This window comes from Drosophila sulfurigaster, chromosome 3 (genome assembly GCF_023558435.1).
Source record: "Drosophila sulfurigaster albostrigata strain 15112-1811.04 chromosome 3, ASM2355843v2, whole genome shotgun sequence".
In the NCBI taxonomy this organism is placed as follows: domain Eukaryota; kingdom Metazoa; phylum Arthropoda; class Insecta; order Diptera; family Drosophilidae; genus Drosophila; species Drosophila sulfurigaster.
The window spans coordinates 456,281-471,680 of NC_084883.1; the positions used below are offsets into that span (position 1 = coordinate 456,281).

General features: G+C 36.9%; 3 protein-coding genes across 5 annotated transcripts; 1 reads left to right on the forward strand and 2 right to left on the reverse strand.

Moving 5' to 3' along the window:
- The first annotated feature begins 412 nt into the window (after positions 1-412).
- LOC133846513 (uncharacterized) lies at positions 413-2,368 on the forward strand. Its single transcript, XM_062281533.1, has 4 exons — positions 413-487; positions 599-859; positions 920-1,250; positions 1,309-2,368. The coding sequence occupies exons 2-4, from the start codon at positions 648-650 to the stop codon at positions 1,981-1,983; spliced, it is 1,218 nt and encodes a 405-aa protein (XP_062137517.1). The 5' UTR covers positions 413-487; positions 599-647; the 3' UTR covers positions 1,984-2,368.
- LOC133846514 (leukocyte surface antigen CD53) lies at positions 2,080-5,412 on the reverse strand. Its single transcript, XM_062281534.1, is given in 7 exon segments — positions 2,080-2,296; positions 2,298-2,402; positions 2,404-2,487; positions 2,564-2,764; positions 3,203-3,388; positions 3,487-3,675; positions 4,794-5,412. Coding segments are annotated over 7 exon segments (864 nt in total). The 5' UTR covers positions 4,860-5,412; the 3' UTR covers positions 2,080-2,263.
- Positions 5,413-6,445: 1,033 nt separating this feature from the next.
- LOC133846511 (transcription factor Ken) lies at positions 6,446-13,402 on the reverse strand. Of its 3 annotated transcripts, none has more exons than XM_062281530.1 (3): positions 12,410-13,402; positions 8,848-9,017; positions 6,446-8,763 (listed from the first exon to the last, which is right to left on the reverse strand). In XM_062281530.1, the coding sequence occupies exons 1-3, from the start codon at positions 12,416-12,418 to the stop codon at positions 7,182-7,184; spliced, it is 1,761 nt and encodes a 586-aa protein (XP_062137514.1). In that variant the 5' UTR covers positions 12,419-13,402; the 3' UTR covers positions 6,446-7,181. The 3 variants fall into 3 exon arrangements, with proteins under 3 accessions (XP_062137514.1, XP_062137512.1, XP_062137513.1); XM_062281528.1 differs by lacking the exon at positions 12,410-13,402 and adding an exon at positions 10,388-10,513; XM_062281529.1 differs by lacking the exon at positions 12,410-13,402 and adding an exon at positions 9,541-9,573.
- Between the last annotated feature and the right edge of the window lie 1,998 nt (positions 13,403-15,400).

The following is a 15,400-nucleotide window of genomic DNA, read 5'->3' on the forward strand; positions in this document are numbered from 1 at the left end:
CACTCCCGAATCCTAAGTATTCGCTTGCGTTTTGCGTGCACAGTGAGTGGTAGGTGCTTTGGAGTAAACAGGTACACAACATATGTACATATGTATGTACATGTTTAACCCGTACACTGAAGTTCTACAACTTTGCAATGGATAGATTTTAGATTGCTTGTTTGTCCAAATTTGGATACAGTCTACTCCCTCACTTAATTTAATATAGTTTACACATTATAACTAGGATATTTTTTATATAATCCGAAAATTTGAAACATCTCTTTTCTCATAAATGTGTAAACTCAAATTGAATATCCCGCTAAAGCAGAGTATCTTCGATACATTAAAATCGATATATATGATGTATCGTCTTGTCTTATCGGGTGTTTATTAAAATCCGCTGAAACCAGATTTAGTAGATGGTAGAAAACGGTATATTTTTCCATTCAGCCTGCGGTCACACAGTGGTTACATATGTTGGAGCAACCGGAGGATATTGCTGGAGGTATATTAGTTGATTACTTATTTAATTATTAAATTAAAATATCCATTCTTTCCACAAACTCCCTACTGCCTTTAAAATTTGGTTAATCTAATGCCGTTATTCTGAACGCAGTTATTCGAACGTGATATTGCTCGCCCAATTTGTTTATTTTAAACCAAGCATGCTTCAGTTGAGAGTTATTTGCCAACAGCGAAACAGAAGATGTCTATCTTACTTCTCAAGTGCCTTCAACAATTTGGCAAATCAAGGCTTGCCAAATGTGCCGGCCACAAGCATTCAAAACACTGCTGAGTCGAAACTTTTGGATCTGGATGTTTTTGTTAACCAGGATCACAGACAAATGGATTTCGTTGACAAACTGGTCAAGCTAAGGTAAAGCTTTGTCGAAGATTGTTTATTTATTGAATGCGTGCTTTATTGTACTATCCGCAGAAAACAAAAGGATTGCACAGCTGTGCCGCTGCTGCCAAATCTTGTAGTCAAACAGCTTCTGGACTACACTGGACCGCAGGAAGCGATTCTGGCGCTGCAGAATCCACTGCAATATGGCATATTCATTGATCAGTTTGCCGGCTGCCATTTAATTGACTTGCTAATGCACAATGGCAGCCATCGGGAGGCAGCACAAGTTGCCGCTATGCTCATCGAACGCAACTTATGTAATAACGAGCTGATCGCTTCCCTTGCCATTCAATCTTTTCACGCTTACCTCCAGAAGTTTGAGCCAAAAGTCGCCGAAAAAGATGAGCAGTCAACTGAAGTGGTAAGTCAATTAAATTTCCACAAATTACTATTAAATCTATTGTGTTATCTTCTTTCAGGAGAAAGTTCGCGTAAAATTTGTGCGCAATCGCAACGAGGCAGAAAGTATCAAAACTGAAGAACAAGTAATGGGGGAAGCTTTGCTAAAGTTAGCTGATAATGCTGCTCTCAAGGATTTTTCTGAGAACGTCTCATTGCTGGGTTATGCACTCACCGGTAACCTTGTTGAAGCAGAAAAAGTGCTTTCAACCAGCAAGGACAACTTGTACAAAGGCATTTTAGAAGTCGCTCGAAAGGTGATTGATGCTTTAAGTACCGAGAAACCTGCCGAGTTGCTTAATCAGCTGGATCATGCCATAACCGATAGTAAACGTAGCGAGTCCTTGGATGATCTACTTATTCATCGCGTGAAGCGTAGTGCCGCAAGTCTGGAGCCACAACTGATGTCGGACTACACAAAGAGCTATAAGGATTGGGAAGCCAACTTCCAGAAAGCTGTACAAGCCAAACTAAAAGTCCAAGACATAGACAAACGTGTCGAGGAGATTGAGACGACTTTGAGCGAACTGGAGACGAGACGTCAAAGTCTTTGGTACTTTGAGAACAAAGAGGACATCGACATGCAAATCTTCAAAAAGCAAAAGCATTATCCAAAGCGATGGTTCGGCAAGAAGAAAAAACCTAAGGCAGTAGACGCCTTCTATGTGCCCCCTGAAATATCTCGAGGCAATTGAATGATGATTGATCTTAAAATAAGAGAAATGTCATAGTGTCCTGTCCAGTTTTTATGATTTAATTAAACTACTGGAAAGTTAATCAAAATTTGAAGGTTGTTCATATTTTGTTTTTTTTTTGCATTTTTGCTTGTTTTGCGAACGGTAAATTTTTGGAAAATTACCATAACGTAACATTGAGGGTCACAGTTATATTCATTCCATCTCAGGTTACAACATTTTTATAACTTTTGGAGTTTCTCATAAATTTTTGTTTTAAATATTAAAAGCTAATCGTCTGTCATTTGTGCATTGCCGGAGGCAGAGCAGTTTTTTAAAACACGCTGACCGGGTGCCGAGGGCGACAGATTAATGGGTGATGGTAGATCGTGCCTCTTGTCCTGAATGGTCAGTGGCAAAAATTGCTGTTGCTTCTTTTTTCCGGTTCATGTTGTTCATGGGATGGGTGTTGTCGTTCTTGCCAAACAAAATGGTCAAATGCACTGCGCAGAAGATGCCCAAGCTCTGGAAGAATATATTTATTTTGTTAAATTTATAGCTTTTCAAATGTATATATTTTCTTTTCAGTTTAGTGTCGCACCTGCAGAATGGCAATAATGGCAGCGCCAAATGCGGTGATCAGCAGTCGACTCTTGATTTGCTCCGATACAACAGCCAAGCAGCCACGCTTGTAGTGAGTGTCACAGGCCGATTCGTATGCGTGCTCGGGGCGGGAGCAGCAGGACCAGGGCAGCGAAAGGCGTCGATAGTCAAGTGGACCATCCACACCACAGCATTGTAGCTATAAATATATGTTTAATTAGGAAACGATTACGAATATTGATTTTCAGTGAATTCAATACTTGATACAAATAGTATCGCTTTGGAATTTTTCGCTGCACAATTAGAGTCAACAACGCGATATACTAAACAGTTGTAACAGTTACATAGATAAAAGTGCGAGTATAAAGTTCTAAAAGGTCTTGCGAATTTGTGTGTATTCAAATTTGAAATTGCAATTAAACCAGTTCTTATCAATGCCTTTTGGTCACTTGATGATCACATTAATATATTTAGGCTAGAGTTTTTAACGACAAGCAGTGCACGGGCTGCAACCGGTATCAAGCAGTGCAACACACCGCTTGCAACTGCTGCCAGTGGTAATATTGATGTTATTCTTATCAAAAGACCTACCGACTATACTTGAATATTTTATATTGATGCTCTAAGCTTAGCTTACCTGCGATTGCATGCGATTCCACAAATGCAAGTTGTCAACTTTGGTGCGCGAAAACTTATCTAAGAACTCTACAAACGAATCATCAATGAAAATCTCGACGGATGTAGGAAGATTCTCTCGCATCGCCAAGGACCAACCACAGATAATGAATTGAACACATATACAAGCCACTAAAAGAGCTGCAAACTACAAAAAAAAACGCAAATACATTTATATACAATTATGTACATTCATTATGCACAATATAATTTATAATGTATGTATGTATATAGTAAGTAAGTTACCATGCCGAGAAGGCAGCGCTTCCTCTGATTGGTTGCCTGACAGCCCATCCAGCAGAGTATGAAAGTAACAGGTCCTAGACAGAGGAGAATGGCGGCTGGTGCCCACAACTTGTTCTGTACGATGCCATAATAAACCGAATGTCCCCACAACAGGGATGTGCCCAAAAATATTTGAGCTGCTCCCGTTAGCTGCAGTCATCAAAAAGGGAAAATCATGCCAAGAATTAATGTGTCACATAAATATTTACATAATTGAAACATAAACGGGGGCACTTCTGCTTTATGTGCTGCGACACTCCTTTATTAATCAAGGTTATGCGCACACTTGCGTAAACACACACACACAAACACTCGTACATATGTATGTATGTATGTGTGATGGGGTCAGCTGTGAGGATGAGTACATTCAATTGTCTTTTCAAGGATATCTCACAACTTAATCGCGAATTTACATTGTACATCAACTTACATTGCACCACACCTACATTTCTGCACATGTACATTCGCAGAGATGTACATCAAATATGCACATGTCGAAATCATTTTCGAGACACTGTCACATAGTATATCTATGCTACCTTTTGACGTCATGATAATGCTAATATGCATCCAACTTGTTCATCTTCGTGTATACATACGTGCAGATGTTCACAAGTGCATATGTATGTGTATATGAACGTTTGTAGTACGCACTGCTAGTAAATAGCTCAAGGTCATCGCCAAATCTGCATACACTTATACATACAAATGTTGCATTTGCAAATATACATACATATGTGTGTATGTAGATGTGTGTTCGCAATTCTTGTGACGTCAAAAGTGTTCAACCATAGCGAGTACTTCAAAATGCAGCTGCCATCATTTCAATGGTCAACTTTAAAACATAATAAAGCACTTAAATATATATTATTTGTGACCATATTAGAGGTGCATTAAGCGAATTTTTCGGCGTAATGGATAATACAATCCAAAAGATGTTGCCATAAATACAGAAGTAATGATTGCAAATCTTTGAATTCAATATACTAACAAGCACATACATACATAAAGAATGTAACTGCGTATACATACATATGTATGTATGAGTGTTTATTTGCACACTTACATAAGCTAGATACAGTGACTTCGTTGTGTATACACACAGTGGAGTTTGTTTTGTATACAAACGGCATAAATTAATGAATGAAAAATTTGAGCTCTTGACGTGTGCGTGTGTGTGTTCGTGTGAAATGAAGCCTAGGATTATCATTGCATAAGTGTGGATGGGAATGTATATATGAATATACATATGTAAATGGCTTACTTACCGCCAAGAGGAACACATAACTATAAACTAAATATTTAAAACATTTAATCTTTTTTGGCAGCGCCATTGTTATTTTAGCTTGTAATTGCTATTCCTAAATTTCGTTTGTTGTACGTTTCACACTCGAGGCAGAGGACGATGACACACTTTATAGTTTTTGGATCCTGTTAAATTAACGAGTAATCACTGATGTATTTGTGGCAACTGGCTAATACATGCAAGCATTGCATTGTGTATGTGTATGTGTGCATGTCTGCATTTTGCAAAAACAGTAAACTTCAGCAATTTGATTTATTTACATATGTATGTATGTATGCATATAAACATAAACATAAACACACGCACACACACACACACACACACAGCTGCAGTGGATGTAAGTTTATTAATTATTTATTTTGGAGTATAATTTTTATTTTAGGCTTTGAATCAAATAGGAACTTTCATTATTATTGAATTGCTTCCCTAGTTGAACTGATACATTGCACACAGCACATGAACATGATTCTTGTGTCAAGTGACAGCGACAAATTGCAATTTGAACTTCACACTTGTAATTTTTAACTAAAAATAGCAGTTAAAGTTTAACTTCCAGCGACGACCAAATTCCATGCACAGATAAAAACACGCAGTTTACCGTCTGACGTTTTGTTCCTTGTTTTGTAATACTTCTCTGCAAAAGCCCAACAGTCGCAAATATTATCTATAACCGTTGTTGGCTTTTGGCTCGGTTGCAATCAAGCAACCAACCGACGGACCGACCGATGAGTCGATGACAGACTCGCGATGGCGCTAAATTCGCTTCAGTTTTAGTCCTAATTCAAAAATTGCATGTGCAATGCAGAAAAATTTTGTAAGCTAAGCTTTCATTTACCGTGCTACATATATACATACATTTATATGTTTATACATATGTATGTAGACTGTCATGTAAACATTTTAGTGGCAATATTTCTGCGACATCTTATCCAAAATATTAAATAATTACAAAATATTAGATAATTAAGAATTTATTTATTATTTTTTAATTGTTAGGTACATCGTCAAAAAAATACCCGTTAACACTACACACTATTTAATAAAAAGTTACAGCTTAGCGGCAGGTGAATCAACTATTTTATAGAAATGTTCTGCTGGTTAATTTTGTCTTACAAATTTCGTATATACACATATTTATATCAAAAGAGTACAGTATTTACTTATTTATCTCACCTCTTATTCTTCTAATAATTTTTCAAATTTTGAAATGATTGACATCATACAAACCCAAACTAAAGTTAAATGATTAGTGGAACAGCTGATTAATGTTGTTTCTCCAGAGGGATGTAAATAACATAATACCAATCGATAAATTCGCAAACTGCTCATCGAACCACATAAGTCGAAGAAAATCTTTTTGAATTTAAAATGAACATACTTTTTTGGTAATAATAGTTTAAGTCGTATTATTATAGAATTTTTGAAGTTGTGCGATATTTTTTGTTGTGCTGCGCTCGGTCGATAGTCACGCAACTAAACATCGATTAAACCACTCTCAGTATCGATATATACGTGTTGCTTCAGCTAGAGCTTTCACTGTTAACATTTTGAATACACCGATCCCTTCAACTTTTAAAAAATAACATGGAACTGCAAGAAAATAAAACACTCATAAAACCTAAAAATGAAATGCTTTTCTTTTTATTACAATCTTGTAAATTTATCTGTACAATTAAAACACTTTCATATTGACGACATTAAAAAATTTGAAAGTAAATACATATGATGTATGTATATATAGTATGTGTGTATGTATGCGGGCGTAAATTAAAATGTATACAACTCAACTGTGAATTAAATGTATAATATATATATGTATAAAGAAACAGATAGAAAATACAATACAACTTACAATACCTTTTGAAATAAAAAATATATGCTTATATGATAAGAGTGCTGTTTCACAATAAATGGACCAGCCGTTGGCTTTAAAAAGTCGTGAAAGGGAAGGGTCAAGGCGGAGGATGAGGACCAGCCATAACGTTGGGTCTCTCGGGTTGTCAGATGCCAATTGCATACATACTCATCATATACGATTTGAATGAGAGAAGAACCAGCCAAAATTTGCCGATGAAATGTGATCTCGAATCTCGAGTTGAATATCGAATTGATAGAATGTAGTTGCTATAATTACGCATTAAGTGTACATACTACAATATTTCTACAATAGCTAAGTATTTGCAAATGTTATTGTTACAGTTATTGTTAACGTTTACTGTTATTGTTACTGTTACTGTTACCGTAAGTTTAGTATAATATAGATTGTATATATTTAAAATTCAGGTCTCTTTGCAATTACTTATTTGATAGGCAACAAAAATGGGCCAATATCAAATCAGATCTTTCAGATTTATTCCCGAAGATTCTTAGTGAGCAGAAGGTTATTGTGGTGCCCCGACAGATGACGGACTAGCTCCTGCACCGACTCAAAGCACATGGAACAGAAGCAGCAGCTATATCGATTCTCAGTGTCAGTGCCATTTGTTGTGGTAATAACATTCCGATGCACCGAACACAAATGCTTTAGCAGATGAGCCTTTTGCTTGAACATCGCCACGCAAAGGCGACAGGCAAATGGCTTTTCACCTGTGTGGACTCGCAGATGGGTCTTCAAGTTCCAGGACATGCCAAACTGTTTGCCACAGTACTCGCAGCGATATTCCCGAACCGATGACGAGTGCGAATTATTGCTAGCCAGATTGGCGACAGATGTGCCGCTATTGCGACCATCTCGATCCGGATCCAGGTTTAAATTGATGTGTGACAGACTCGATAATCGCGATTGCAAATTGGGCATCGTCGAGATAGCGGCGGCGCTCTGATTCGATGGCCATGGATAGACAAATTGCTGGCCAAGATGCATTTGTAATTCAGGGCTCTGCCCTCGATTGCGTTGTGTGTCCAGGAGTTTTCTTTCAGGTATCATAGAATCTGGGTTGAGTGCACCATCCTCCAGGTGTGCAAGCATATTCTTTTCCGCTGCCAAGCCCGAAATGGGCGACGATGTAGACTTAACGAGTCGAAGTTCCTCCAGAAGATTGTGCTGATAGGTCGTAAATGGTTGGTTGTCACTTTGAGAGTTGGGGAATCCGGGACGTCGCTTTCGATGCGGCGTCACCACATAATTTTCAGGCGAACTATTAATATCGGAGCCATCAGACAACGGCTTCAACATATCCTTGTGCGAATCGAAAAAAAGACCCTTCCGTTTCGTGCTCTCATTGCCGGCGCTGATCGTGTCGTTGTTTTCTCTACTGCTGCTGTTGTTGCTTATGTGGCTGTTCTTTTGCAGGAAACTCTTGTCGCCTTTGATGCGGAGGTCGAGTGATAAATTAACCGGATTGATGGTGGAATTATTATTATTGTTGGTGTTGTTGTTGTTGTTGCTGCTAAGTCCAGCTGGAATGTTGGATAGATTTACAATTTCGTCGGGGTCTTTTTCGCTTTTGTTGTCCTTGCTGCTGGTGCTGCTGTTGGCGGCGGCGGCGGCGGTCACATCCACATCGGCGTCTACATCTGCATCAGCATCCTCGTCGTCTTCCTTGTTGTTGTTCCCTCCGCATTCATTGGTACTTTCACAGTGTTCGTTGGAAAATGTCGAGAAATCCGCCATATGCCGACTCTCATCCACACTCTCCACCTCATACTTCAGCGATTGATCCAAATTCTGCGATGATGAGTACTGTTTCCTGGACCTATCCCTTAAGCTAGCACATTTACTACTCAAGTATGCGGAATCTGTCGTCTTCCAGCTGTCCGATTTAATTTGCAGCAGCAGCAACAAATCGTGCAGATAGTTCACATCCCGCGATGTGATGCAAGTCTGGCCAGAGTATAGGAAGTCCAGTAGAAATTTAAAGTAGGTTGCGTTAACGTCAGGAAAGTAAACCGTTGTTGTACAATCGCTAAGGTGTGTATCCTCCAGCAGATTCCTATTAATGATAGCAAAATGAAAGATGCAAACTCAGTGGAGTTCGATAACCAAGAGAGATAGGTTGCGGATGGTCAATAAATACCTGATAAGCGGACTGGCGGCGGCGAGCACCAGTTTGTGGGCATGCAACTTCACCTTGTTCTCACAGACAATTGTCAAGTCCGCAGGATGCTCGCCTCTAAATGCGGCGCCGATTTCTTTGAGTATACACTCGCCATGTTTGCTGTATTGCAACATCAACATTCTTTGAAACTGTAAATAAAAAATCGGTAGGTACATAAATGCACAATTTCAATTTAAATTTATAAAGCCATTATGAGCAATAGCTTTTATAATAATGTTTTGTATTTTTCGTTGGCTTCAATGATCAACTTAAATTTTCATACAATTGCAAAATGCAACAACTGTTATACGCGGTTTAGCTATGTATCTAGTGTATTCATTGAAACTATTATACGCTTCTGCTCGTTCACTGCAAGAAAATAATATTAATATGAAGTTAATTAAACAATAAATAAAAAGGATTTTTATAACGAATACAAATATATCACAAGTTAAAACCTAAACTATTTAAATGCTCATTGTAACTGTTATACTACGATTCTATCTCTCTTTGCCTACAAAAGCAATCCCACAAAGCTTTCGTTTTCTTGATGCGGTTGCTTGTTGTTGCTGTTGATTGCGTCAGTGGTAAAAATTCGTGAATAATGTGAAGCGAACGAAATTGTTACATCAAAAAAAAGCGCAGACTACGAATGCATGTCTGTGTACTTACACTCTTACATACATACATCCATACATATAGACAGCCACATGCCATATGCACAAATAAAAGGCCATGTGTCATTATTGTGTATTGTGCAAGAGCATGGCTTGTAAGCTGCTGGTGCTTTTACACGCTCACGCTTGCATGTAAACGCACATTCACACACACATAATCACATGCATACATTCCCATGGCCTATGTGTGTACATACTTTCAGATGACTGGTTGTTAAATTGCCTTGATGTGTATGTGTGTGTGTGTGTGTGAGTCTGCAGGGCCACACATTGAAGCTAAAGTTCACAGATCTCACAGAAACTTTAGAAAGAGATAGTCATGCTTTTGTTGCGGTTTCAAGCGACGTCAGCGACGACGACGATACTGCGCATGGCGTTGGAGAAACGTTCACTTTCAATAAAACTTGAATGACTGGCTTTGCCCAGCAAGAGAATGGTAAGCTTCGGCTTGTATTGTGTGTTTTTTTTCTGTCTCTCTCCATAAAGCAATACGAAAAAAAAGAAAAACTAAGCGGAATTGTAGTAAGTCACACTGCGATGACTTCGCCTTCTCCTTCTAATGCTTAGGCAAGCACTCTAATCAGAAATCGACAGATTGACTTGAACGATAAATGAAACAGCTGCTTCATATTCAAGCGTGAATCGAAGGCTAAGTTTATAAAGATTTCCAAATTGAATTTATCGAAATTCTTTAGTTATATCATCGCAACAATAGAATACATTTCTTTTAAATTTCTCATAGTTATTAGTTCTTGATATGCAAAGTAGTTAATTAGATAGAAATAGCTGCGATCATTAATCGAGATGCGTTCATATGTTAATTATTAAAGCCAATAAGTTACCTTTCTCCATTTCAAATAGTAAGAGTCATCTCCAATCAACGGATCTCTACTGGTTCTGATAAATGTGAATATATATAGTACTTTTTTGTATCTGAGTGTGGACTGTGACATTTAATTTCACATTCATTGCTTTCAGTCCAGAACCGGAGGGGGACCGAAGACGCAATAAAACATTTTTGCAATCATTCCCATACATGTGTAAATTCGCTCACTAGGAAACTACATACTTCCATACATATGGTACAAATAAACTTTCTGATTGTTTGCATATACACAACATACAACAAAAAAAACATGACCCAACTGATCATCAGGCAAAAAACCAAAAACAGGAAAATTGAGAACACAACAGCAACAGCAAAAAACTCAACCCAACTCGTTTATTTACAAACGCAAACAAAAATCACCTTTCACAAAAAGCTTTTCTCTCGATGCTTCAGTTCTCTCTACTATGTAAGGCATATAACCAACACAAGCACAAACACATGCACGTGCATTTATTCGCGCGCAAGTTTGTGTGTTGTGTTAGATGGCGCAGGCATGTAAAAAAGCTTTCGAATTACTCGAAATGAGTATGAATAGATGTGTGTACACGAAAGCTAAACACTACGTATGATAATATGCATGCATACACACAAAGTCTAGCACACATTTACATACATACGAACAACAACAAAAAATGCGATCACTCATTTACGCTTGGCTTTCTGAATTTGTCGTCGTCGTCGTCGTAATTATGATATGTGTTTGTGTATACATGTGTGCCTGTGTAAGTAAGAGTGTGTGGCAATATTTGTCGTGCGTGATATCAAAGATCAGCATAAAAAGAAAGTAATATAAAATTTACTAAATGGTAACTTTTTAAACCGTACTATGTAATTAAATCAAATGTACAAAGTGAGCGGATTCACCTTATGTATGCATACATATGTACATATAAACTTACACACAAACGTACATAATCAAACTTGTTTTCGCTTAAATTCGTCACGAGCGGACAGACCAACCAGCGAACAACAACAACACCAATACTAAGGCAGTGCAGAGTTTCTGTTCATTTTCCCCTTTCACGAAAGCTCTTTTGGTAAAACCAGCTAAAAATCTCAGACTCGCTCGCACTCACACACACATAAAGCAAGCGCTCGATTCGTCATTGTATTGTGCATGTAAATGCTACACTCGTAAAAATGACCCAAATTTGAATTACATAATGGTAAATAAATATGAACCAACTTCTTTCACCACATCGATCTCTGTAGAAACCTCACTAGTGAAATGGATGTAAGTGTATGTACATGTGTAAATAGGATTCATCATACATGCATAAATACTTGTTTGTATGATGTATGTATGTATATATGCATATGTAAAAATATATATATATAGTTGAGAAGCTTATTAACATTTCTGCGCAACACTAAATGAAAGAGAAAAAGCGTTGAGCATATAAGACAACTACGTGCACACAATACAGAAGTTGCTTACACGAGCAAACATATGTATACACACACTCGCATACTAAACACACACCTACATATAGCGTATGCATATGTATGTTGATTTCATACACATATACATAGATATAAGCGGGCTATGAAGGTCACTAAGCCTTTCTTGTCTTTTGCTTGGGTGCGCGTTGCGTTGCGATCTTTTATTGCTGCTGCTGTCGTCGTTGTTGTTGCTGCTGTCGCTGTTAATCGTGACGATCAGACGGTATACACAAAACTTGGCTCTGCTGCACATTCACATGCATATACATATACTACACACATACGTATCAGTTTGTGTCTGCGTTTAATTTTTAGTATTGAAACTTTGTGCGCGTTGGTTTGCTTTTCTTTATAACAATTTTTAATTTGGCCTTGTGAGTCTTTATGTGCGAGTATGTGAATAGTAGTACTTATCTTTAACTTTTTAACGTTTTTAAAATTGCACAATACTATTGCATTACATTGCAGTACTCCTATTTCTTATGATCTTTTTGAATTGACAATATTGTTTATCTGCGATATCCAGACTTACCTCTTTCATTAAATCTTGTAGCAATTACTCCCTTTCACAAATGTGATAAAACTTCTGTTGGACTTTCGAAATTAGGCTTCATACATATGTACGTATGTACATTCATAAGCAAATACAGCAGTAGTAGTATTCAGACACGACACACTCACACGCATACATGCGAGAGTATGCGAACGTCTGAGCGGAGCTTTCCACTTTCACAGTCTCTGGTTAAAGTTTGTGTACACACTCATAGGCACGTAGATATGTCCGAGTATTAGTGCGGATAAACACGTTCTATTCCTTTTAACTGCGACTACGCACCAATACCAGCGTTGTTTTTATTCACATGTACTCACACACGTATACAAAGTATGGGTGTATGCAATTATAACTTTCAGTTTCATCAACATCAATCAGCAACGCAGAACAGAGCAGCAACAACACACTTTCAACAGTTCAATTGATCTTGATTCTTGATTTTCATATTTCATTTATTACAAGTTTTAAGTTTTCCAATTGCAAATGCAAATGTTAATTATTTTTGGCGTAGAGAGCAGATTAAATTTCTCTTTTTTGAGTTGCGATCTTGTATTCAACGCAACGCACGTACAGTTCACAGTTCCATTAGCTTTTTTCTTTTTTTGCTGTTTTCGATTCGAGGCAAACAAACAACACACATACAACTATATGTATGTAGTAATAATACCAATGCATATGCTACGTATGTATGCTCTTCACACGCATACACACTCTCACATAAAAGTTCACAACAACAACAGCATTAACTTTTAACTAGGTTGAAGTTTTGTTATATGTAATACATTATTGCGAAATAAAAAACTTGATTGGTAAAACTTTTTTCCGACTTTGCGAGCAGAGAGATCGGGGCTTTTGCTGTTGCCTCTCTCGTATAATAATCGTGCACAACCCGAGTGAACAACACTGCGTTTCTCTTATTAATATTAGCGCGCACCGAGCAAAGTACGTCCGACTTACCAAAGCACTATTTGTGCACTAAAAACTACTACAAGCAGTGGAAGTCAGCGACGCGACGACAGCAACAGCAGCAGCAGCTAGCGAGATCAGACCGTTGTTGTTGTGTCGTTGACGACGTCGTCGTCGTCGTCGTCGTCGCTGTCGCTGTCGTGTGGAAATGTTGGTCTTCGGTCTCGTTCTCGCAGGCATTTCGTCGGTTTATGATGTGTTATGCCCTTGCCAAGAGTGGCTATTATAACACTGTAACAAAAATTAAACTCTCAATGTATATTTATGTACAATGAGCATACATACAACGCTTAAGTGCAGATACATTTAATACGTACATAGATACATCAATCAACAAACATGCTAGTAGCATAAAGTACATTTTAGTTTTGTTAAGACTGACTTTGATATCCATTTCTTGGTTAAATGCGTAAATTCCATACATAGTTAAGCTTTTCTATCTTTTGATCATCGTATTTGTTACTCACAAAAAAAAAGAATGATATTATGAAAATCATAGATCATAGAAAGCTTAAACTCTTAGGAATGTTACACCGCAACAGACAAAATATAAATGTAATAGTTTTTAATTTGAAGTTTCTAAGATACGATTGCATAAAATTTACTTTCCTCATGTGGCGTATTCAAAAATTTCTAAAGCTTTAACCTGGCATTGAAAGTTCACATTAGCTTAGGTATTATTTATATTTATATACTTTTAATAGTCATAAAATATCAACTTAAAAATTTGTGAATTTCTCACTTCTCTCAAACCCAGCTTAAATTAATGTACTAAGTATGTACATATTTCTTTTGTTAGTGATTTGAAGGACAAAGAAGAAGCATATATATATAATAATTTTAATTAAATATATATTTCCACTTAGACATAACTTATTCCTAAAATTTAAAGTTAATATTAATTTAGTCGTTTACACATAATAAACAAAACATGTTGCTCAAAAAGACCAAATTTCTACAGCTTTCTTAACATTGAAACTCATTTTAAATATTGTATGTAGATCGTTGATTAATTGTCTTTAAAGAAATTCAAGGACATTCACAAACATTATTCTTATCCTTTGGCAGTCTATTAAAATCAAACAAAGAGTTCTTCATGCTGATTTTTTCATTTGCATAGATCTGTCTTCAAGGACAAGTTTAATTACCCTATTTAAATCTGTAAGAAAGGGTAGTTCTAGTCGACCCAGATTTTTGTGCTCACTAAACTATGCAGAAGGGTTTATATTCCTCTATGTACAAAAAAGAAAGTGTAGAATATCAATAAACTACATTTGGTAATGACTCCCAGATCTTTCATTTTTAAATGCTAAAGAGACCGTTTACTGTCCACAAGCATTGTGTGGTAGCGTTATTGTGCTGTAGTCTGTTCTGTTTTTAGTATTTTTTAAAAAGTATATTTGCTATCGATTTGTTAGTCACTATTATGCTATTAATCAGAGCCTATTTTAAATTCGTAAATATTTTGATTAACTTAGAGTTAAACAGGCTGCTGCAATTTATTTAAGATGGTGTTATATAGTATATATAAGTGTATATTTAAGTCAATACATATTATATAAACGGGAATCGAGTTAAAAAATTACATGCCCACTTTTCTCCAACATAGATTATTCCAAATTGTGCCTAGATAATAGCTTATGGTCAGTTATCCTCGTCTGCCCATTTCCTTGCGCCTAAACTAATAATGGCATATAGAAAACGAGTGAAACAATGCAAGGGAATGCTTGAAGGACACCATTTATTGCCTTATTCCAAAGAAAGGGTGCACGTGGGTGTCGTGTGCTAGATTTACATACATACATATGCATGTATGCTTGTAGGTAAATAATAAGATCATGAGGATCAAGGACATTCAATATATTTTATATCGGATATTTAGGCAACTTAAACTCAAAAATGTGTTTCTTTGACATAGAACTTCAATAGTAATCCAAATCGTTTTCCGCACATTTCGAATACTGATCGTCACAATGCTTATAATTTGAAGATTGTAATTATTTT